The sequence below is a fragment of the Streptopelia decaocto genome, assembly GCF_964273445.1.
Source record: "Streptopelia decaocto genome assembly, chromosome: 6".
Lineage (NCBI taxonomy): Eukaryota > Metazoa > Chordata > Aves > Columbiformes > Columbidae > Streptopelia > Streptopelia decaocto.
Window position 1 is genome coordinate 61,531,347 of NC_138660.1, and position 25,154 is coordinate 61,556,500.

The 25,154-nt window shown below is 37.3% G+C and overlaps 1 protein-coding gene across 13 annotated transcripts in view; it reads left to right on the forward strand.

Annotated features, from left to right (window-relative positions):
* Positions 1–16,887: 16,887 nt before the first annotated feature.
* The window catches only part of R3HDM1 (R3H domain containing 1), a 47,475-nt gene continuing 39,208 nt past the window's right edge, over positions 16,888–25,154 (forward strand). For all 13 annotated transcript variants that reach the window (XM_082056524.1, XM_082056531.1, XM_082056537.1 and 10 more), the window contains exons 1-2: positions 16,888–17,026; positions 17,918–18,128. In XM_082056524.1, coding sequence (XP_081912650.1) covers positions 17,958–18,128 — 171 coding nt within the window. In that variant the 5' untranslated portion in view covers positions 16,888–17,026; positions 17,918–17,957. The remainder of the gene's footprint in view (positions 17,027–17,917; positions 18,129–25,154) is intronic.

The window sequence follows — 25,154 nt, forward strand, 5'->3', positions numbered from 1 at the left end:
TCTCCCTCCCCCTGTTGACTTTTACATGAGAACTCAGATCTTGCTTAACCTTGAACACTCTGGGTTTTAAAAAGATATTTCTTTGTGCTTATGAAGTTGACATTAGCCAAATTTGGGGTGGGAGTAGAGGTGGTATTAACAAAGTCCTTGAAACTGCTAATGCCACAGCTAACACAAGTCTCTCACAGCTTCAGCTCTCACTGTTTTAAGTTGAATGTATTTATCTGGAAAAATATACCAACACAATGTACTTTCACAACAAAATTGAGGAATAAAGCTGATATTCTGGATTTTCTTTTTTCAAGAGAGAAAAATAAACGTAAAAAATATTCAACTTCCCAAATCATCTCCATTGCCATGAAGCATGAGAAAAGCTACAACCTTTCCCTAGCCCCTCTTATGTAGGTGATTCAGATGCTTCTTCCATGTTGTATTGTCATTTGGTTGGTTTAACTCTACAGTTTCTCTCTTTCCTTTCTGTATGGGTGGTATGTAACACATACCTGCTCTGAGGAAACTTCTCACTCTTCTGTGACCTGTTCATTTTCAGAGTCTGAGTTCTGGAGAGAGCTTCTGCTAAATTAGTGAGCTGTCATCAACCTTCACTCAAGAAAAGTATCTATTTGTCCAGACTCTTGAGTCTCCCTTGGTTTAAACTACTGTGTTCCTTGATCTTTTGCTGCTGAAGTACTGGAGGATTTGAATTGATGAGAGGTTTTATGATTTCTTAGGAGTTTTCTTTGTGCCTGCTTCATGACGTGAAAGCATGCTGGCTGCCATTGCTACCAGTTTGCAATGTTTTAAGAGTATAAGGAACTGCAGAGAAAGAACACAGAAGGAAAGGACTTCTGACAAGCCACACAGGCTTTCCAGAAGGCTGGAGCAATATTGTTGTTTTCAAGAACTGTCTGGTTTTGGCATATAGTGGTCTCAAGGGTGTTTAATCTAGGCACCTGATAACTAGTGACATAGTAAATGTTAAGTCGTGGGAAAGGACAAGGAACAACTGAAGTAAGTGAGAACTGTGGGATTACAACTGAATTGCTCGTGGTGATTCTAGCTGAAGCCTCCCTCTTCCCTGTCTTTTCTCTTAGGCACCTGGCACTGAAATGGTGTTCTTGTGTTCACAGTTGTTTAGCATTCTCTGGGATGATAACAAAATTTGTTGTGTTATCCAAACATGGAATTTTTAAAAACATGAGAGAATGTTTATTGTTTGGGTTTTTGATATTTCAAGAGTAGGCGTTATTATTTTGAAACTTCTGTTTCAGCTGTCCTTTTGCAGAAAATAACTCTGGTTTAGAATAAACAGTTTCTTACAGTTTTCGATTCTCACGTCTGCGTTCACAAAAGTACTGGCCATTGTGTCTTTTTGCTGGAATAGACAAAAACTTAGCTTTATTTGTTGCTTGATAGTATCTTTACCCAACAAAAATTGATTTTGCACCCTCTCAACATTCCTCTCCCTTGCCTAGTGTGACAGCTCTCTATGAAATGCTCATGGATTTTGGACAGTGTGGCTTCAAAATCAGTACAGATCAGTATATTCTAGAGAATGGTTATTTGCATATCACATAGCTTATGGAGACCAGGTTTTGTTATGAAAAAAAATGGGGAAAAAATGGATAAGTATATAGGGTGAGACAACACAAGTTTATTATGAGCGTTGGTACTTAAAGCAGATATTTTGATTGTGAAAATTTTCTGTTCAACATCTGGGACCTTCATATACCTGGCCCACTGGGTCATTTATGGGGAAGCCCAGAGGAAATTTATCAGAGATGTTACATTTTGTTCAGACTGTAGTTTTTTCATTACTAAACCCAAACCACAATGAACCTCATGTACTGAGAGGATATTAGAATATATTGGTTTTGCTTTCAGGCAGTTAGGACGACCTTAAACTCCAAGCTGCAAGTGAATAGCTTAATTTTCTGCTTAGCTAATGCCTGGCATTTGGGTAAGACTGTATAAAAGCAGATGTCTTCAACAATCTGAATTTAAACTGCAGTTCAGGAAAATGTTAAGATATGAATGCAAAACTAGATATGTGTTCATTAGGTTCATTTATCATCTTGAGACTAAATTTTTTTTTCTTTTTGTAGATGATGAAGTAGGTTAGATAGGTCATTTGTGGAGAAAATGTGGAGGTCTTGAACGTTATTGGGAAGTAATAGTGACAGTCAGTAATAGCAACAGCTGGGGATGGAAGGACAGAGATTACAATGATAAAACATGTATCTGACAAAACTAGGTAACTGATCTTTAGTCTAGCTCTGTGATGTATTCACTGCTTTGTTTAGTGTGAAACATTTCTCCATTTTTTGCTTTAGCTGCAAAGCCATACTTTGTTTAGTTCAATAAGCAGCATTGTTTGCTCTAGATCTCAAAAATCAATCTGTGGTTGAATATAATCTGAGTGGTTCTTCCAGATTAGGGGTATAGGCCAGAGCTTCTGCTAGTAGCTCTTTCTTTTCCCCTTCTTGTGTAATACAATTATCTAGCTCTCAGTAAATAAGAAATATGGCTTTTTAAAATGTATTGTAATGTGCTTTCTAGAGGAAAATAAAACGTTGTGTTTGTTTTTCACTAAGCATGACTTTAAGGACCATAATTAGTGAAGTGAATGACTACCTCAATAACTGTAGGATCATTTTCTACTAGAATTTGCTTTTCCCTAAGTCCTTCTCACTCCTTGAAATAAACAGGAGGTTAGAGCTGCCTGGATCAAGAGGAGAAGAATTGGACAGAATATATCTTTCAGCTGCTTCTTTTCCTGATCCCCAAAACTTTGTTCATAATAACTTTTATTAACTTTGAGAGGTGCCAGGGTTATTTGTTTCTTTGTATGTTTGTTTCCTTGTTGAGTCTGGTCAGGTGAATGTTATTCTTATTTAATTATTTAGGATTTCAGTACTCTACATAACATCTAAAGTTTACTTATACCCAGAGATATAGTTGATATATTTTCTAGTAGATTGTTATAATGAGTACTTGTAAAGAGATTTTTGGTCTTGAATTCTGTGAAAGCTAGAAGTACTTGTTCAGCTTGTTTTTATACTGTTAACTCTAGGCTTTTTAATTAACAATAAGTCTCTCATCAGCAGTCAGCCCTACAAATGGACCTGTAAGACAGGCACTTGCTCTTTTGTTATCCATTGTCCAGAAGGCATTTGAAACATATTTGCATTTAGTCTTTCAGAGTAGCTTTGCACAGTCAGTGGTTTGGAATTGTTTAAATTTAAGAATTTAACTTAAGGTCTACCATATTTAGACCTAGGCAACACTTTGTCATTATCTAGTAACCATAGCTAATTGGTGACTAATTTCGAATCAGTAAATTTGTTTCATTTATGCTAGTAAGAATAAGGATACATTTCATTTCTTGGAACAAAATGAAACCACCAGAGAAATTTGCTTATTTTAGCTTTATCATTGTACTGTCTAAACTGTGCTTATGATGCAAAGGAATGAAATTGTGGTGCTTGAGGGTTTGTGCTTTCTCAGAAGTGAGGGGTTTTTATAGGGAGATAATATGCGCTAAATACAGAAAAGGCATTCATGACCAGTGTGGAGTTCTGTAGTTTCTCTAAGGGTAGAGATAAAGATATTTCCGTTCAATCAAATGTTTGACTTACTACTGGTTCAGAAGAGACAAACTCAAAATCAGTCAAATGGTATGATCAGAAGGTGACTTCATGTGGCACTTCTGTTAAGTTCATGTAGATGGACCAAACATTACTTATATTCTGAAGTGTCTCCCTTTCTCATGTAACTGAGAAAAGCTGCTCTATTTCCTTTAGGTTTATAGATAAATGTCATTTTGGAATTGTGATAATTAGTTTACTTAGTATCTCATTCTAATATTTTTTTAAGCTTTTCATTTCTCAAGCTTTTTCTTAAATGTCTTTTGGTTTTCCAGAAGCTTGCTTTTTAGCTTGTTCTTTGAGAGTCTTGAAATAATTAATTTTTTTTCTCTTCCTTTGTTCTTCTAAAAGGCAAGGCTGTTGTTAGAACAGTTTTGTTTGTTAGCTGTGTGCTTTCTCCTCCAGGAGTTTGTGTCCTGCCTTTTCTGCTCTGAAAATGTACAGGCCTGTAAATCTTACTGTGAGTTCTTTAGGAGAATATAGGGCCCTTGTGTCTCAAGTGATTGCATATTGCAGAGCCACTTGGACCTGCTTCCCAAGTATATCCTATGTAACAGAGCATGCTATTTTATTGCTTTTTAAATCAGTTTGGATTTCTGTCTGTGTAAATATTCCTGTTCAAGTTTGAAAGAAAATTTAATTCAGGGCAGTCTAGTCTTCTCTGTTCTGTGAGTCAGATACTGGTTTGGGGGCACTTTGGCTGAGTTGTGTGATTTCGTTACAACTTAAAAATAAAAAAAGGAAGTGAAGATATTAATTTCCACAATCACTCATTTATATTGAGATTTTCAGTACAACTAGCATAGAGGCTATTGTTTTGTCAGGAAAATAATTTTGAAGTGGTTGTGGCTGTGTTGCATGTCTTCACTGTTGTCTCAAGCAAGCCTAGAGAATCCTTCCTCCTTCAGCAAGCATCTGATTGCTTTATAGGCTGTTTTTCATTTATCTCTTGAATATCTGTCTTGTGTGCTTGATATGTGGTATTGCTTTGAAATCTAAATTGAATTGAAACTTTATATTTGTGTATCTGTTTCTGAGCTAATAATGCCTATTCTGTTAGATAGTACTTCAGCAAATGTAATTGTGTGTGTTTGATAAGAGGCACAACTTACGCATGTTCCGAGTTGAAGACCAACTAAGTCAGGCTTGATAATGCAATTGTAAACTAGTCCTGAGTGTTTCAACCCTCATTTCTAGGATATAAATTTTCACTTATCTTAAGCCTATTAATCCTGTGTCTTGTCTCATTTCAGAGAAATGTTAAGACTGTTTTTGTGATACTCAGCTAAAGTTGTTTTCCTCTTTCACATATGTTTGAGTTATTTCTGTATTCATTTGGACATAGTTACATTTGGCATAATCTCTGTTAAAAGGCATTCATAGAGCTGTAGACACAACATCAAAAAAGCATTTATACAGTACATTTCCTCAGCAGGAATATTTCAGGTAACTTGTTTCCTGTCAAAATGCTCTTTTCCTTTTTAATGTTAAGCACAGGAGCACTGAAGACTGTTTTAATATTAAGCTAAAAATTATTGGTCATCTCTTAAGAAAAATTTTTGTTGTTATAGGCATTGGTGGTTATCTTGTGATTTCAGTGCAGTGGTTGTAAGGAAACCTCCCTCTGAAGGGATTGAAAGACTTGTCTAATGATAATTATAATAACTAGACCAGCATTTTGGGATCTTCCACCTTCCATCACCTCTGTTCTTTTTTCCCCTTCCTCTCACTTCAGCGTCTTTTCCCATTTCCTGCTTAATGAAATCCACCACTAAACCCCATACCTTCCTGTGCCAGTCTATATGGAATAGCAACAGCTGAAAGGAAGACAACCTTATGGGAAGGAACGTAGAGTGAAGTACAGCAGATTGTACGAATTGTAGTGGAAAGGATTCTAATCCACTCTTGCTATAACTGTGGGCTAGGAATATATCTTCATATTTTCATATCTTCATATTTTGCATGTGCTTAATGTAGGTTTTAATGCCTCCCTTCACCTGTTTTAAAATTATAGAAACAAAATGTGGTTTTATCTCCCCTTTTTGTGTTATTTTGTATTCAAAAAATAAGATGCAAAAGAGGCACCTTTTAATAGAGTGCAGCTGATGAAAACCCACTGCAGAAAGTTACATTTAATACTATGATGGTCAAATTTTACTGATAGCTTCATTGTATTTCTTTAAGTTAACATTTTTATTTTTGTTAAAAATTCTGCAGTTTTAAAGAGGCAGACAATTTTATTATGTTGACTCCTCGTATAAATGTTTTCACTGGACCATATGTCTCACCTTTCTCTGCTTTTATTCAGAAGGGCATCTGGTAGTGGTGGTAGTTAACAGATGTAATTGGCCATGAGTACACATTGCAAATATCTTATTTGTGGGTTGGTTGCTTAAATTTTTTCTTAAGAGTCTATTTTTAATGACCAGTTGTTCTCAACCAGATTACAATCCTATTGCAGTCCTATTGCAGCAATGGAAACACTGCAGTATTAAGATGAAGTTTATTCCATAGTTCTGACACGCATTCGAAGTCATGAGAGGAGACTGTAGTGCTGGTGCGTACGGGGTGTAATACTGTATATACAAGCCTGCTTTGATTTTGGCTTAGAAATTTCCTTTTTTCTTTTAAATAGCATTCTCCTCCGCTCTCTAGTTAGATATGTGGTCTAACCTTTTCCAGGAGGGAAAGGTATTAGAGATTCTCTTCTGCTGGAAATAATGAGAAACAGTGAACTCCAAGAAAAGAAGGAATGTTATCTAGTAGAATCTGGACAGCTAGAAGGTGGGGATTATGTGAAAGTGCCTCCTGGAATTCACTGGAGATTTTTTTTTTCTAAGCTTCTGCTGAAAGTTAAGCTTCTAGTTATGGGGGAAGAAAACCATAATGACTGCTATTCCCATTTTTAATCCATCAGTTAGAGCAGACCAATAAGTTTGTGTGGAGAGGGAAAAAGGTTTTGTTTTGCTTATGAGAAAGTAAGCCCAGACCAGTCTATCCTGTATGGTGACAGTCTCCAGGATAGGAGTTACACAGGCTATTAGAAGCAAAACCCAAGTGTTTGATATGTTCACGACTCTTTATAATGTATGCATGCATGAGTTTTAGGAAAATTAACAAAAATTTTCAAAGGGGCAGTGCAGAATGTAACAGTAATTCATTGCCCAGTTCCCTTTTCTCCTTGGCTCCTATCTGGGATTAGCAAATGTCCTGTTTGGGGTTAGCAAAATACCCTAGGCTCTCTGCAGTGATGTATGTGAATGCCAAATCTGTCTGTAACAGTGGTTAGATACACACGTGCACACAGACATGTTTTCCTAGTGCTGCGTAAGGAGACTACTTAGAAGATTATTCTGACATTAAAGTAATCTGTATAATGTGTCCAAAAATTAAAAACTATTCTCTTTGACAGCATTTAAAGTACAAACCCTGCAATGAATGGCTTGTGCACATAAGTGTTCACCTATATGGAATTCATTATATGATTAAAAAAAAAAAAAGAAGAATTCTCTAAAATCCTTCCAAAGAAGTCTTTACCATGATGAATAATGCTCTTATTGCAGACCAGATTAAAGAGGTGAAAGCTCAGTGAAAATATCAAGGGCCTCTCAGCATTATGCCTTTTGTATGTATTTTCTTAGTGCTGTTATAGTCTTGTCTGTTGGGAGCTAATTGGGTGTGTTGAAGGGACAACAGGTGTGAGATGGTGCAGTGTTATTTAGATCAAAAGAATTGTGAAGCCATAGCCTGGGGCAGAACAACAGGAATATCTGGCTTGTGTACTAATGTCAGGAGGTAACTGTTGAGAGCAGAGATAGCCACCAGTTACATTGAACCTTCCATGCACAAGGAGAAAACAGGTATTTAAAGAGCTGCCATCTTCAGCTAAAGGAAAAAGGTCCTGATCTTCTACTGGCCAGGAACTATGGCCTCCCAAGATCCCACCTCCCCTCTCTGGAGCCCCCAGATTAAAATTACTGCTCCATTTCCCTTGCAGCCTTACTTGGTATGCAAGATTCTTCACTGGTTGCTAGAGAAGGAAAGGGGATTGTCATTCTGCAGTAACTGCTGAGCACTGTGGTAATGCTACAGATGGGCTAGTGAGAGCAGTTTCTCAGAAGCAAGAAAATGACAGACCCTTGGTCTGGATACTGATTTTTTGGAAGTATGATAATTAGCAAATCATAACTGGTGCTTTTTTTTCTATCCCTCTGTTCAGAAAATGTTTTTCTTCCTTACTTGGGTTCTGATAGCTTCTGATAGTTATGTGCCAGCGCAGAAAATTATCATGGCATTTCTACTGCTGATGACAACTGCGTTTATCTGCTGGCACTGTGAACAAACTTGTGTTCACAATGCCAAACTGAAGAGATAGAAATGTTTAGAAAGGAAATTAATGCCTTTACAATATGAACGTCTTCGTCCTACTTGTACGTCACATCAACATTTCTTTTAGCATGGTATAAACTTTCATTTTGAGAGTAGTCGGTTAATGGGGAAAGTGATTAAAATCTGTACAGCCATTTTATAGCACATTCACAGCTTCAGAAGGCTTTTGCGTCAGTCGCTGCTGAACTGCTCAGTGCAGGCTCTGTGCGTTTTGGTGGCTGTGCCTGTGATTGGCTGGGTGTCACTGGCAGCACAACAGCCAGCTGTTGATTTTTTGGTGTCTTGGAGGCTTCAGCAAGTGCCTCAGCAGCCACTTCAGTGCAGAATGAGGGACACTGAGCAATCAGCTCCATTTGTCTGTGCGCTACACTCACTCCCCAAAGGTGCACACAGAGCTTCCTGTGAGATAGTATGGAAAGCACGTCTTCAGTAACTGTGTAGTGAAGGAAAATATGCTGCCAATATGATGCAGGTATGTGAGTTTTTAAATAGGATATTTATACATTGTCTGAGAAGAGAAGAATAAAATACCTATACACAAATTTAAGTTTGTGTGTGTGTGTTTGTTTGTTTGTTTTCCACAAAAGCCATTTTAGGCCTAATCAATTAACATCAGCATCCCTAAATCTCTTCTTTCTTTGAACATTGACTTTAAACAGACTTTCTCTTATCGGCTTTAATATTGTCATTCTTGCTATTTTTTATTTACTGGATATTCTACTTGTGCTAATATTGGAAAACCATTACAAATACATCTGCTAAAACAAGACAGTTTCCCTCAGTGGCAAAAATGGGGCAGACATCTATATTTTTAAGTGTTACTATTATCCCCATTCTAATGAGGAACTATGATTAAGATTTTATTTTTTTTAAAGATGAGTTTTGTACTGAAAAATAGATTTCAAATCAAGATAGGAAGAATATTTGCAGTAGGCTACATACAAATGTTTTTTAAAGCAGGATGTTGATGACTCTCTTTTGTTTTGTGGGCCAAATCTTCTTTTGTTGAGGTAACAAGTAGTTTTGGGTGGCTGTTAAAAATCATGACACTTGATTCCATGAAGATCAATGTTTGTGTTTTTTGTTGTTTTGTTTGTTGTTTTTTTGAAGTTCCTGCACTATCAAAGTAGACATCAGAACTGCTATGGCTTTGTTATAGTTTGAGCAAAAATACACTGCCAAGGAATGAATGTTTCTATCTATCAGGTCATGCTTCAGTTTGAGGTGCTTGAACTGGATGACTTAGACCTAAAGGTATTAAATAGGTACACAACAGTATTATATGGTGATGCAGTGTTGTGCTGTATGATATTACTGAGTTTCATGGAACTGTTGGAGGCTTTCTAAATATGTAGTTGAAAATGAGTGAAAATTTTATGGAAGAAATTATGCCAAATGACAAAAGGATGATGGGTGACCATGCGATGTAAACAAAATAAGGACAGAAAGGGAGGAGTTGGGAATGGCTTGAAAGATGGAATGGCTTGAAGCTGGGGCAGGGTGCTGGTGTGGGCACACAGATACAGAACTGTACGTGCATCTGCCATACAGCTCCCAGAGCAGAAGCGGCTTAAGAGACAGGAGTTTTTCTGCTTTCAGTTAGGTTTCTCTGAATGATGTCAGCTGAGCTAACAAAATCTTCCATCAGCATAGTTGCTGTACCAGCAAAATCTGGGTAGAAACAATGTCATGTGAGAAGAGCATCTTTCACCTCCCAAGCCAACAGAACTATGCTAGCAAAAACTGAAGATATGTCATGTATTTCATAAGAGTTTCCAAATAGTTCTTTACTCATGCCTTCAGACAGACATGTTTTTGAGGGGAGGAGGGGCTTAGTCAATCAACATATGTATTTTCCACTAACCTAGTGCTTTGCTATTTTTGAGGTATGTAGTTTTTTAAAGGTTAATGCTATAATAGTGTTTGGGCTAAAATAGCTTGTCTGCAAGCGTACTGTGTAGATGCTTGACAGTGGGATGGTATAGAAAATAGTTTTCAGGTAACTGTTTTGAAGTCTGTTTCAGAAAAAAAATCCTTTCTCTATCTCTCCTGCTTTGCTCTTGCAATGTGCAGTCAGGGAGGGTTTGTGTGAGCTTAGACACCAGGCCAGGCTGGAGTGATTGAGGTGTAAACATGCTCACTTCTGCCAACTTCTGCTGTTAGAGTAGTACCTCTGATAGAGCGACAGGACAAATAAATAAGGGAGAACATTACTTTGTATAAGTGGTACAGCAAGATTAACTATAGCGTACTGTTCACAGTTGTGGGATTTTTCATTCTGTCTTCTCAATTTCCTTTGGAGGGAGTTTTCTCAAGAAAGTCATCAAATATCTTCTAGTGAATTTGATGTTCTTCCTGTCCAGCTGATCCTTTTAGTGACGTCTGCACTCGGTAGCTAGTAGGATATAATTTGCATAGACAGTGGGATGCATCCAGTCCTTAATTAATTTTGGAAGATGTAGAGTCACTACACATTTTGCTGTTGTATTCTGATTTATCATTGTACTGTTGCTTTGAAAATCTGATTACTAAATGTCTTGGTAAATTGAATCAAATAAAAAATATCTTCTCATGCTAATGGAGTAAATAGCATTCAGTTGTTAACTGATTAATGTATAACTTCAAAACCTCTGTAGATGGTATCATTGGGAAAAGCATAAATCTTTTAAGTGTATTTAAGTCAATGCAGCATGGATTCATTTGTACAGCATTTTCCAATACATAAATGTAAACAAGGTTAGGAACTTTTTTTGATTCGTGCTTCAAAAATGGACAAGTTTCTCATTTAAATGCTGTGTTATTAATAGGACGGGACCTGCACAATATCATAGTTCAGCAGGGAGGCCGGGACTCTTTGCTCCCTAGTTAGTTGTTTAATGGATCTCAAACTTTAGACATAAGATAACATGCAGAAAGCATGTGAACAGAGTTGTGTGTGTGTTGGCTTTTTTGGAAAAAGGGAACAGCTGCCTCTGCATAATTCCAGTTTCTGTGTCTCATGATTGTGCAGAGCTGCTTTGAATTTTCTGTTAAATGAATGGTAGTTTTAAGATCAGCTGCTACATTCTAATAAAAGCTGCATAGTAGATATAAAGTCTTTGAATCCCTGGGCCACAGAGGTAAGTAAAGCATGAAGTGAGAAGGGGAGAGCAGAAGTTTGATTGCAGACTCTGGCTCATGGCACTCAGAATATCTGAGAGTGCAGCTTGGCCTGTTTGTGGGCAGGGGATTGTTGCTCCCTCTGGAATCCTCCCTTGCTCTCCAAGTTAAGGTTTTTAAGGTTGTGTGGAGTTTTTGTTTTTCATTCTCCTCTTCTTTATCACCTGGGGCAGTTTTCTCCAGTCCTTTTCTCTCCCCTCCCCTGAGGAAAGTTTTCCAGAAGGGACTTATCTGTTCCAAATATAGGTGTCTATCGGCCTGTCCATCTTGTGTCTCAGGATTCACCTACAGGCTTTCAGTTAATAAGATACCTATTTTTTTTTTCCCCAAAACAGTATTAATCTGCACCCTCACATAACTTTATTTTAATTAGGCTGATGCTGTTGAAGCTTCATTGACTACTGAGGCAGAGCTGGTTATGAAAGTCACCACTGCAAAAGTGGAAAGTACAGCTCTCTCTCTGTCCCACTTGTTGCTTACTTCACGCTGGCTCCTGCTCATATATACGTTCTGTGCACCACCATAGCTCAGCAGCCCAGCAAAAACTACCCTAGCTGAAGAGCTTTATGGTTCTCAGTCACTTCCAGTTGAATCAGACAACAGACAAGTTCAACAAATGCCAGAGCTGATGCAAAGGTGGAGGTGGGACCACACTTCAAAAGCATTGGGCAGAGGCCACAGGGAAAAGAAGGAGCAGCAAGACCTCCCCTTTTAGACACCAGTGAGTTCTCTGATTTAGCTGTCTGAGGTATTGGTCTAACTTGCCAAAATTATTTCTAAGAACTATGTGTGGCTAGTGGTCCTCAAGAACTAAGCAGTGGCTGGATGCAGTAATTATGTTTTGATTATACCCATACTTTTTTTTTAATGGAAGAATGAGAATTTTGATCCATATTTTTCTGATTAAGGTATAAGCATTTTCCCCTTTCATCCTAACAAAGAAACATTTTTGTGAGTGTTTTTGGTTGGTTGGGAGGGTTGGTGTTTGTTCTAATCACAGGAACCTTGAGGTTATGGTGCTAATATAAATATGTTTATATTGTGTTTAAATGTTTCCTAAAATAATTGAGGTGGAAAATAGCTGGAAAAGCTCTTGTTGTGGCAAGTCTTTTATATAAGAGTCTTCAAAGATTCTGTGCCCTCCCCCTGCCCCGGGAAGGTATGTTAGGGGTAAGGCAAGATTGTTCCCAGAAATTTTTATGTACTCATCAATTAGTTCTCCCACTGAAGCTGCTATATAAGTTATGGTGAAAGGCCAGTGGGGTTTTTTTTCTCATGCAGCTACTTCTATAACAGCTCTTGAAATAACGTGGATCCTACACAAAGCTCAGATCTCCCAGAGGAAAAACAGGTGAATTTGTAGATTGTCCTTATGTGGACAGCACAGCTTCTGATGAGATCAAAACTAGTCTAGTGTTATTGTAGTAATGGTAATTGTTGTTTGGTGCAGAGCATCTTTTATGCATTTTTTATTCTTCCTGATATTTCCTCTCTAGGAAAGATTATCCTTATAATCCTCCTTCACAGAGCACAGAGGTGAACCCAACATTGATTCTCCTCAGTTTAATGGAATCCAGCATAAATAGTATAGAAAATAACCTATGGCTGTGATTCCTCTGGGCATGTGTACATGCATAAAGGGGTCTTTTAAGCAGAGGAATGTCAGATCTGTGACTCCAAGTTAGGAGAATTAAGAAATAAAATGCAGTGAAAGCAAACCAACAGCACAAATGTGTAATTGTAGATATCTCTTATTAGATTCATATCGTCTGTTCTCAACTCTGTCCTCACTGGTTTGAGCACGTTCCCAGCCTCTTCACTTAATTTGATTGCGAAGATGGTTTTTGTAGTTGTGAATGGAGGATTCCTGATTGGTCAGAAATCTTCTATATTGCGTCCTCTCTGTTCATCTTCCCTAGAACGGCTTTTCTGAAAGACTTTGGAAGTGTGAAGTGTTTTAGAAACACTTGCAGGCAATCTGGGGGTACCAGAGAGAATCAATTTCTGTTGCATCTCTTCCCACACTTAGCATATGGGAACTATATAACAAATGCAAAAAAACTGTACCGTTTTTTCACATGTATGTAAAAAGCTGGGGCAAATATCAGACTTCCTTACTGCCCGTCTCTGTGTCTAAATATTTACTGCCCCCTCCCCCTCCAGCTTCTTCTTGGTCCTGGATCTCACCTGTCGTTTCTGTGGTTGCTGGCCTTCTGGTGCTGGGATAAGCAATTCAACTGCTGCTGCTTCCTGCTTTAAGTTTTAAAACATTGGTTTTGCTTTCTTTTCTTTAAACTGTAATATAGATATACAGTGCAACAAGTATGGCTTTCTCTGTTCTGTTCCACATAAACTTGGTCTGGTTTCAGGGAGAGTGCAGATGGATAATTAAGTTCCAGCCTTTAGTGCTCTGATAATAAAGTTAAAGCAACTTCTGAAGAGAAGCACAGCTTTACATGTAACTAGAACAAATGTTGAGAGCTAAGACAAGGGGCTGTATATAGTCTAGAGATTTCTGAATGACCTGGGACAAGCCTCACTGGAAATTTAGCACTGACTGATTTTTTTGACTGTCAGATTAGGGGGTGAACTAGTTATAATTGTAGTAAAAATGAGGTAGGTGGATATTGTCCACAACAAGGGATACTCTTCAGACCTGTGCAATAATCCAGTGAACAGAAGCCTACTTAAGAAATAAATTTTCATTTGACCTTTCCACTGACAGTGTGTCCACTTTATGTGTTGAATGTAGATTTTTCACCCCCACCCTTCTAATCCAATTTCCTGTCCCGAATTTGATTGATAACCAGTTATTTTGACAGTTGTTTCTGGGGTATTTTTTGAGAGCAATGATATCAGTAATAGCTTTAACAAAGAGCAAAAAAAAAAAAAAAAAAAAAATTACCTTCTGCCTTTTACCTTCTTTTTAAAAGGAAAAAGAATCAATTTCTTCTCTTGTGGGCAGAGCAAAGCTTTCTATCTCCATCTATGTTGCCAACAAGAAAGAGGAAGTCGTGATGCCTATTAGAGAAATTGGATTAAGTTGAGGAGATCCTGTTCCCAGAAATATCCTCACTCGTTACAAGTCAATTTAGTGGGTTTGCATATGAAGATTTTCAAGTCAGAACCTGAAACAAAGGACCCAGTAGCTTTCCATGTATCATGATTTAATTTTTCCTCTGAAAAGGGGCACATTCAGAATAGTTCCCTAAACAAAGTAGTTACCACTTCCCAGAAGGTGAAGTAATAGAATTTAGGATGACCGATGGTGATATAGCGTTACCAATATGACGAAGGGGAAGAGCATACATTTGAACAGCAATCCCAAAGGTTAAAGAAGATAAATATGACATGTTATCCTCCACTCTTAAACATGCAAGTCCTTATGCTTCTTGCCCATTAGAGTCGGTGCCTATTGTTGTCACCTGTAAAAGATACTAAAATCGGAAAGCTATGGATTTTTAAGTGCAATTCTACCGCTAATGCTCAGTCCTTTCAACTGCTGGGATAATTTTAGGACAAGAGGTATCATGTCCCTCCTATTAAAATCTGCTGACCAATGTTGGTCTATATTGCTATCCAGTCTATAGCCACTTAATCAGTTTGCTTACTAGAACCTATTTTCTCTCCCAAGAGTAGAGCGAATCCTAAGGTCTGCCTTCTCGCTTGCTTCTCCTTTTCCCTGTCCTGCGTGGGACCCGAGAAATCAACCTCCAAATACATGGGGAGGTGACAGAGGTGGGATTCCTAAGGATGGACTGTGGTCCGTCCCACTCCCCTTCAGTCTGCAGCACACAAAATTCCTTAAGCCTCTTTTAATCAAATCAGTGCAAGTTTAGAAACTAGAACCGAATTATCTCCACTATGAAAATTGCCTGTATTAGAGAAAACTTAAGCAATGGAATGTTTTCCGTAGACTAGTAACTCGCTATTGTGAGTCACAATGTTGCATTACCAATTTCAATGTAACTATTTGTGATGAATGCAGACCTTTTAGCACTTAAGGAAGGGGTGTTAAATGTTACCTACTTTTAAAATAGTAATTTAAGAGTCTTCTTACCCAAATTTCTGTTGCAGGGTTTCTCTGGAGGCAAGGGGGAAATATCTTATTCTTCGTTCTTTGTGTACATATCTTCTGAAGTGTTGCTTTGTGCTGTTTTCACAGTTGTTTTTGAGGAAGGGATCAAAAGATTTCAGTATGTTTAAATGTATCTAAAACAATTTGAATACAAGCCGGTCATACTGTTGTGAAACATAGACATTATTAAGTATTTACTTTCTTTTGTTTCATTGTAAATCCTACTTCCCATCTTCAGTTCTGTGGATTTTTCTTAAAACAGGATATGGCTTATGTCTCATGTAAAACCAGTGTTATTTTTTTTAGCTAGTTTTCTGTTATGTTATTTTACATTAAGCTCTTTGTTGAATTATTATGTGACAAAACATTAAAACTGATAAAAGGCTGGGGACTATCACAGCCTGGCCTTGTAAATTGGATATGAATTGCCTTCTAGTGACCTCATACTGTAGAATGCAACTTGTTGGAGACATGAAGATCTTGCAGGACTTGTCTTTCTTCCTATGTGTAGTGCAACTTTTCATTTTGAAAGAGAACAGTTTAGTGCAGGTTCTTCACCTACATTGACTAAAACAATATTTATAGCTGTGGAGTAAATATCTCATTTGTTTCTTAATTTCACTTCAAACAATTCTGATGCTTTTTTATTTGCTTGTTTGTTTTCCTGAAACAATTCTAATTACCATGTTACTCACATGGAAATTATGTAGTTCAGCTGAGGTGACAGAAAGTATTATTGATGTTTATTATAATTTGTAGTGGTTTTAATAGCCTCTGACTAGTCATGAGAAAAATATTTCGGGAGTGCAATACAAGAGATCCTTTTCAGCTATTTTATTTCAGTGTATCCTTCACAGGTTTGAAAGATAGTCATTTGTCATCTTTGCTTTAGGATATTTTTGCTATGTTAATAGGTTACACTTTGTTTGCTTTTAGATGTCTGTTGTTGCCTACCACTTCAAATGCGTGTGGGTGCTGAGGTTATTCTTCAGAAAGGCAAATCTGAAAAAAGGGAATATGGAACATTGTCAATTTTGTAAAAATTTGTAGTTCCTCATTTAAGAGCAATTACTTTGTTGAAGAAAATAAAATTGTCTTCTGTAATTCAAGTTGCCTAAAATATGGGTCATGTATTGTGCCTGTAGATTATTAACTATGACAAAGAGAAAAATGGTGTTACGCTAACAAGGATTTGTGAGCTTTCATGGCCTATTACTCCTCCACACCTGCTGGGCTGCTTATTTCAAACTGTGTTTTCAGACTCTTCTGGAAGATACCTGCTTGTTTATAGAAAGTTTCTCACTAGGAATGCCAACAAAATGTTTATTATGACTACTTGTTAACTCTGTAATACAGAAATATCTGGGAAGTCTAACAAAAAATGTTACCACTGCTAGATAAAGCAAGTAGAATGGATAGATGTAACAAACACTGATTTCTTCCGTGCTTTTTTTTTTTCTTGAAATGACTGTGTAAGATTTTGGGTGTCATCATGTTCCCTCCTGAATAAAAGTATCATGTATTTCCTTTGTTGATTTTTTTAGGCATTTGAAAGGGATGTTCTTGCTGATTCAAGACAACATAGTTCTGTCCAGAACTCTACACTGGGGATAAGGACATGGGACTCCTCCTGCCAGATTCCAGATGGTTCATTACAACTGACATCTTGGCTGACAACTGTGAAAAGGAACTTTGGATTATTTTATCGTATTTTTGTGGGAGACCACAATCCCCAAACTGTAGGACATATCAGGTACTAAATCAGATACTTACCCTTTTCCACAATGTTATTTGATTGTTATTTGTTTTCTATGAAGGAATTTAAGCATTCATATATTAGTCTTTGTTTCTTTTAAGAAATGTAGAATTCTTGGGTTTACATCTTGCTCTGTAGCTGAGTAATGACAAGAAATTGTATTATTTTTTAGGGAAAATTGAGGTGGTTCTGCTACAGCTTTAATCATTAAAGTTCTCTGTATAGTATTTAAAATTATTATTATAAATTGTAATTACTGATAATGGTGGTTATTATCCTGATTACCAAAGTTGTCTCTTTCTTTCTTTGTTGCTTTTGAGAGAGTGCTTAATTTTATTAAGACTGGTTTTGTTACGTTTAGTAGGTAAGATAGTTTCTGCATTCAGAACTTGCCTGGTTTTTACCTGGCAACTAGGATACTTAAAAGCGTTAATGAAATATATGAAACTTTGCACACTTAGTGCATTATGATTCATCTATTTACATTCAACCCATTTAAAATAAGTCTATATGTAATTATTTTTTCCTTTCAAATGAGAAAAGCTTTCCTTATTTCTGTTAGAACCTGCTTTGATTTGGAGAATTGGAATGTTCAGGTGTTTATTTTAAAATATAGAAGGGAGAATCTGCAAACGTTATCCTATAGTGTAGCTCTTAGCTCTTGTTTGTATAGATGTCTGTTATTATAAGCCTTTTTAGAAAAAGTGGTTAAAAAGAAAATGATCACTTTCTCTAATTCAAGAAAAGTAAAAGTATCATAACAGGAGAGGGAATCCTTTTTGCAGCAAAATCATGTTTATTTGGGGTAGCTGTTTAGGTATGCAATTTTTTTTAAAAGTAATTTAAAGATACTCAGTGATCCACTTTTTTTTTTTTTTTGTCCTAAAGGTTCCATATTTCTTGTAGAATTTTAAAATAACCTTTTCTAATGAGGATGTCTGATATTCTTACTGTAAAAGATGAAACTGGTGCAATGAAGGGTTCAGAAGCTGAATTTAAAGATACAGATGCAGTTGAAAACCTTATAAAATCAGGAAGTCAGGAGCAGATTCAAGCAGAAAAGGATGAAAATTGTCCTGATAGCAAAAACAATATGCCGGTAAGAAACTTTTCCCTTTTATTTTTTACTAGTGTATCATGTTGAAGAAGTCTCTGTCTTGTTCTCCCTTTCTCATGATCCTGCTATGTGTTGATTTGGTACAGGTCAGAAAAACTCAACTGGTGTTAGGGAGGCAAGTAGGATGATTTATTGCTTCCTTTCTCCTCCTTCACTTCACTTCTCTGTTTCTATTCATGTAAATATGAGAGTCAGTAATTTTTAATTGTTTTAAGTAGATGAGCAGTTCGCATGAGACCAGACAATTTGTCCATATTTGTGTTTTCCTGAGTACACGTGTAAAGTTGAGTCTTTTCATTGTAGCAGAACAAGGGGAAGAACTCGGCACTCAATCTGTCTTTTGCTCTTACGGAATCCTGAGTTTCAGAGACCAGGCTGTGTTAAGAAGACACAATATAGCAATAGTGTGGTTTGATCAAGCCACTGAAATGTGAAGTGTTGAACAGCTCAGCTCTCTGCCCTCAGCAGAGGTGACCAATCTCAGGCTCTTGAGCTGCGTGCAGCTTACAGGTGGTCCAGGTGTCACTTTTACATCAGAGCTGTACAGCATAAGGCTCCAGTAATCAGATGTAGGTAATCCAAATCCCCAGGTGCTGGAAGAATCAAGTCAGCAGAGCTCCTGAGGCCAGTAGGTCTGGGTCCTGCCCTAGCCATCAGCAGAAGGTCCAGCCTCTTTCTCTCTACATCAATGGCACAGTGAGCTGATGAGCTCCCATTCCATCTCAGCTGCTAGCCAGTAATCCCCATACATTCTCTTTTCCTCCATTCTGCACTACTTCACAATTTTGAAATGATTTGTTAGGTAGGAAAGCTTAGGGACCTCATGAACACACTGAAGAGCTGAAGCATGTAAATGAATGGCCATTGAAAAGTGGGAGATGGACCTATAAAGAAACTGCAGCATCAAATCTCAAATGAGAAAGGGGGAAGTAGTATGAAAATATCTTGTGTTAAAGGAGAACACACCAATGAGGATGGGTTAAGAATTTGTGGCAGCAGATTTAATACCTCTGAGGTTGAGTTGTGCAGTTAGTTTGTGCTCAGATGTCCTGAAGGATGGATTGGTCTCTCACATGGGGCAAACTAGCTAACTCCTGCTGAGGCTGCCCACATGGTCATCAAACACCAGAAATGTCATACATGAGGCAGGAGTTAAGGAAAGCAACTGAATTTTTCAGGCACAACATAGAAAACAGGGCAAATTTATAAGAGAAAACACAGCCCGTGTTAGACAAAAACTAGTTTTCTATAGGCATTTTGTGTCTGTGGGTTAATAATAAAGAATTTTCTGATGAAATCCTGTTTGGGATATGGGGTATGGCAGTTTTCTCTTGTGGACTGCAGAAGCAGGACAGTAGCCTATTAGATTCTTGTTATTGAGAATTGAGTAAAAGTTTCTTTGGGGAGTAGTTCTGTTCAAGACTAACAATTCAATATTCCACTGAATGAAGTAGGCTGTATCAGCTGTGTTAAATTGCTTCCAAATAAATCTTGTAGACCAGTGTAATAACAATGCAGTTTTACACTTTAATATCTGCTGGCTTTATTAAGACTGGCATCAGTGTAAATTGATAATTTTATGGAAAATATAAATTCTTAAAATGAAACATTTCTTCTGTAATGGATAAGAAGTAACTGGTACTGAAAAGCTGATGCTATAGCTGAACTGTTCTTATTATTTTTTTAAATGAATGGAATATCCCAGTAGTGAGCCTTAAACATTGAATTAAAGTTTATTTTCATATAATTCAGTAACTTGGAAAAAATCTCATTCACATTTTCTCTTTCAGCCTGTTTTATTGTGGAAAATTTTGTGCGACTCAAGTAGCAAATCTACCTTCCTGCTAGCAAGTGTTGCTGTATTCTCAGGCCTAGCCTAGAAAAATGAGTCTGTTGGTGCTGTCAGTGCTGTGGGGTTTGGCAAGGGGGTTGGTTGTTTGGTTTTGTTCTTGTACAGCAGTAGTAGCTGGTGGCCGAAATAATTATCTAGTATACGCACAATGAACTGAATAACTCTGTAATGAAGGTGCTTGATAGAGATGGCTTTACTGTCATCTTCATTTAGTGTTGATGTGAGTGGTGTGTTCGGGAGTCTCCACCAGAATCAGAACGTCACTGTTACATGAGTAGTGTAATTAAAAACCGAGTTTGTAGGCTGAGGATGTTGATTTCCAGAGTGACAGGAAGGGGGTCAGTTATGAAGAGGAACCTTGCTAGTGTAAGCCCTTTGCAACAATTGAAGTCAGTAAAAGTTAATGTCACTTATACTGCAGTAGTTGTTAGTGCAACTATGTGTGTCATATGTTTGAGGCTTTTTCGTTGAAAGCATGTTTTATGCTAAAGCATAAAACAAAAATTTTGGCCTGTCCATAATAAACAAAACTTCTGGGAACAGTAGAGGAGTCAGCAAGTTTTTAACAGATAATTAAGTCGTTTGATGAGTGAAATTTCACTGGATGCACTACTCTTCATTAAGGGCAGGTTAAATGTTACTGTAGTGGTAGGAAAATGAGCAAAGGATTTGCAGAGAAATGTTAGAGAAGATTATCAGAAGCTTATTGGAATCTGCTGTGTTCTTTTGCTTACTAATTAAGTAGATCAAAGGATGGGAGTTATGGGGTTTGGTTTTGGCTTTCCTAGCTAGTAGCTGTTTGCTTAAGAGGTTTTATACCTATTGGCAAACTGCAATAATATTCCTGAGTACAGTTATCATTTGATTTTCTAAGTTGCTGTTTAACTTCTTTACAGCCACATAAGAAACAGGCTGGTGATCTTTGTCTGAACCTATCATGGTTTGAATTCAGGTGTGTTTCTGGATCTTCATGGTTCTGAAAACTGGTGATTATATTTAGAAATATAACTTTGGTTCTAAATTCCAGATTATTTTGAGATGATGCGCACTAGTAACCTATTTGCTGTTGCATACACTGTTGGAGGTACAATGTGAATGAGAAAAATATTTTGTTAGAGTACATGGGTAGCATGCCCAATTTCTTCAAGCAGTACGAGAGTAGAATAATTGGTATAGAGAATATTAGGAAAGATTTTTGAGTTGTCCTATTTTGAAGTGACCATCAAATAACATTCAAATGGGACTGGAAATAAGAAACATTCATGAAAAAATACTTTTACAGAAGTCATGTGCATGTCAGCACTATGGTAGTTTTTGTGATCAAAAAGTCACAGTTGTCTCTCAGTTGTTAATCTTATCTGGCTCAGATGACAATGTACTAATTCTGAATTAGCTACAATACAGGGTCTGAAGTTGGCCTTTGTCACTGGGTGGTGGGGCGAGCAATACTTCATCCACTCTAAGGACAGATGTTAGAAAGTTAACATGTCAAGAAATGTTGGCAAAAAAAATAAGTAAACAGCATGGATCTATCTTACAGTGTAATGCCTTTTACTCACTATTAGGAAGATTCTTTTCTTTTTTTTTAATCTACATAAAAATTCACGTTGGCTCATGTATAATACGGAAAAGGAGGGTAGTGCTTATTCTACAATTCATGCATTGCAGAGGTTGCGGGGGGAGAAGAATGTTAGTCTTAAGTATTGTCATCCCTGCATTGAAAAATAACCATTAATAAGTAGAGATAAGATCCTTGATTGGATGATGATTGCCAAGGCAGTAGAAGACTGAGAGCTGCATATCCCTACGTATCAGAAAAAGCACTTGCAAGCTGTGGAGAGTAAAACCAAATACCACCAACAAAAAAAGCCTCACAGAAGGATGAAGGCTGGTACATGAATGCAGGAGTTGTGTGCATCCACCAAAGGATACAGGCAAGGCAAATGTTGCAGAGTATAATGCTACTATGGATTTATGCTGATTAAGCTAATTATCCATATCCTTTGAAGGAATTTGATTAATTTTGTTACTTAATGACTAGGCATCTCTCTCTCTACAAGTTTCTTCCCTCCACACTAGCACAAGCTTTCGTTTTCTCATTCTGTTCCCCAGCTCGAGTTCTCTGAAACCTTCCTTTCCCTCCCCCCAGCTGCTTTGGTCTTGTCAGGATTTACCCATCTTTGCCTCCAAAATGTGACTTCATAAGATAAATGATTGAGCAGATTCTGTTTAGTTACTTTTGAACTGTTGAGAATGTCTTTGTGTCCAATGGTGAAACTGTTTTCCATCAGTCATCCTCTGCTGTGTCATGGAAAATTGCTGTTCTCTTCTGACTAATACAGGACAGCACGTAACCGTAGACCATGCTGTTCTTTCCTCGGTATCCGCGGTTGTTGGGACTGCAGCCCTTAACTGGCTTGAAAATGGAGACCTAGTAGAAGGAAAGGTGAAAAACTGAATGTCCTTAAAACACTCTGTTCAAGTCTGTCACGTCATGCCTGTCCTCTGAAATGTCCAAATGGCACTCCAGAAACTTAATAGATGTAGGACCTTCTCACAAAACCTTTCACACTTCTAAGTTTGCATCTTGTGCCTGACCTGTCTGTTTAGGCAGCATAGTGATGATAGAGGAGGGTGGGCAACAGCTGCAGGTCTGTACTTTGTATCTAAAATACGTGCTCTGTGGAAGTAATAAGGGAAGAATAAAATAGGCAAATACTGCTACTGAAAGCCTGGATATAAGTGATTATATATGTTTGGTAAACTCTATCTTAATTCCCTTTTTTTTGTAGTTGGAAATGAAGCATAGTAGTTGGTCTTAAAAGCTGCTGTGATTTTTATTTTTAAGACAAAACCTAATCATTTTCATTATGCAATTGTTTGGAATACTTGCTTTTAAACACTGTCTTGAAATCATGCCCATAATGACTTCAAATGGGGCATAAATTTATTTTTAATCTTGCTTTCATTAACACAGTGTTTTCTCAAGTCAGTAAAAGTCTTTGAGAGCTGCAAATAGAAAGAAATTGCTTAATTTGCACTCACCAAGGATTATGTATTCTAAAGTAGCTTTATATCGTTTTTCACAAATGGGGAACATAAAGATGCTCTGTAGGAGCAAAACTTAGTAAATGCAGAGAAATTAGGACAGGATTAAAATTCATGGACCTGAAAAGAGAGAAAATGCGAATTAACAGCTGTAACATGCATTGACTGCCTATTGTCCTGGAATTTCAGTGGAAACATAGTTATCCTCAGTTAGTGTGGGTTTGCCTCAGAACACAGATAAGCCTGGCTGTCTTCAGGTTTTGCAAGCACAGTTACTGGTGATATCACAGCACTTTTGGTTTTGTATTTCCAGGCCAGTCCTTACATTGAAGACCTTTTCTTGCATCAGCTGTAACAGATTCATTCCAGTGCTTCTTACCTGTCAAGTGTGTGGTGCTTAATCCTCATGGTTACAGCTGGATGCAGGGCTTGTATTTCAGCTTTTGACATCCTTAAAGTCATGCAGGAAAGTGAGGAATCCACCCCTTAATAAAGGATTGTTTTCTCTCTTTCCCCCTCCCCCAAAATGGTGGATCTGGGGTGTTTGCTTCTATATGTTCTTTTCAGTTTTATACTGGATTCAAAGCTTCCAAAAATTTGCAAAAGGTAAACTGTTTGCCCAAATGTAGATTCTTTTGTCTGTTGTTTTGACAGTAAACTGAGGACTCCGTTGGCGGTGCTGATCTGAAGTTTACATTACTTGATTCAAACTCACCTAAGACAATTGATGCTGGTTTAATTGATACAAGCCTGGGAAATCATCCAGTTCTTGAAAGTTTAGTAGCTTGGTGTAATAGCAGCTTTTCCAGGGTTATGTAGAGTGCCAGCTTTCAATATGCAATATATGCATCAGAATAGATGGATGAAAGAAAAATATTTTGCTGGTAACAGTAAAACTCAGTCTCTGTGTTGTTCCAGGTATGAGAACATTTGAACTGTCTTTGCTGCTCAAAATCTCAGCAAGCTGCCTTTAAAAACATGATGATGAGTTCAGTTTGTTTTCAGTGCTGCTATTTAAAATCCTCTTATATAGTGAAATGAGCTTAAATGAGCTCCCCTTCTGCTGCTCTTCAGCTAAGCTGGTGCAACATCCAAAAAAGATTTGGGACTTGGGGAAAATGAGAGAAATAGTGGAGTTGTTTTTTCTTTACATGTTAGAGTCCTTTTCTGTAGGTTTTGTGTTCTGCTAAGGCACTCCATGGATATCTGCACCTATGACCCCAGGATGGGCAGGGCTGTTCTTGTGTAGTGTTCAACTGGGCTTTTTATTTATTTCCTTCTGAAAGGAGACTGCTTTCATAAAAGATGAAATATTGTCCATTAAAAAATACTTGAAATTGTGTTGCCAATGTTACTTTTTCCTTACAAATACTAGGCCTGCGCTCAATAAAACCAATTCTGTTTAAAAGCTTGTCTATTCATCAGTTTAAGTTCTACAATCAAACCAATACTTAAATTGTTATGCTACTGTACGTGCTTCTACTCCTGTGTAACTGTCACAGACATTTGAGTTAGTTTTAACTATGCAGATAAGAAATCGTTAAACACTGTTGATTCAAATGTACCTTTCAGTCATGCATACTGTTGTAAAATTCTGGTAATTGTTTTGTTTTAAAAAAGAAACAATAGTAATAGAAGAAAGGAGAAAGAGCAACTTAGAGTGTAGTAAGTTACTAAAATGGCTCTGGGAGGAGAAAGTTAAATTAGTAACTTAACATTTATTAATATTAAATTTAAAAAATTGACCATAGCCCATTTTGAAGCTCACTGTCATAGATCCTAAAATGAAAGAAAAACAACATGTTTTAACCTGCTTATGATAGGTCATCTGTTCCTTTGGTAGAGGTGATGTTGGAGGGGGTTGTGGTGTGTTGTTTGGTGTTTATTTTTCTCCTCCGCACCATTTTTTCCAGGTAGGTTTCAGGAGTAGGAAGAAAATTTATAAAGCCATATGTTGCCAAGGCAATTAGGACTCAATAATTTAAAATGTAGGATCTGGCTGAGAGAGTGAACTGCTTGGATCTCACTGAATGAGAATAATGCTTGCTTCCTGTTCAATTCCTGTCATGTCTGTTGTTGATAAATGGAGAAGAGAAATCAAGGACAAG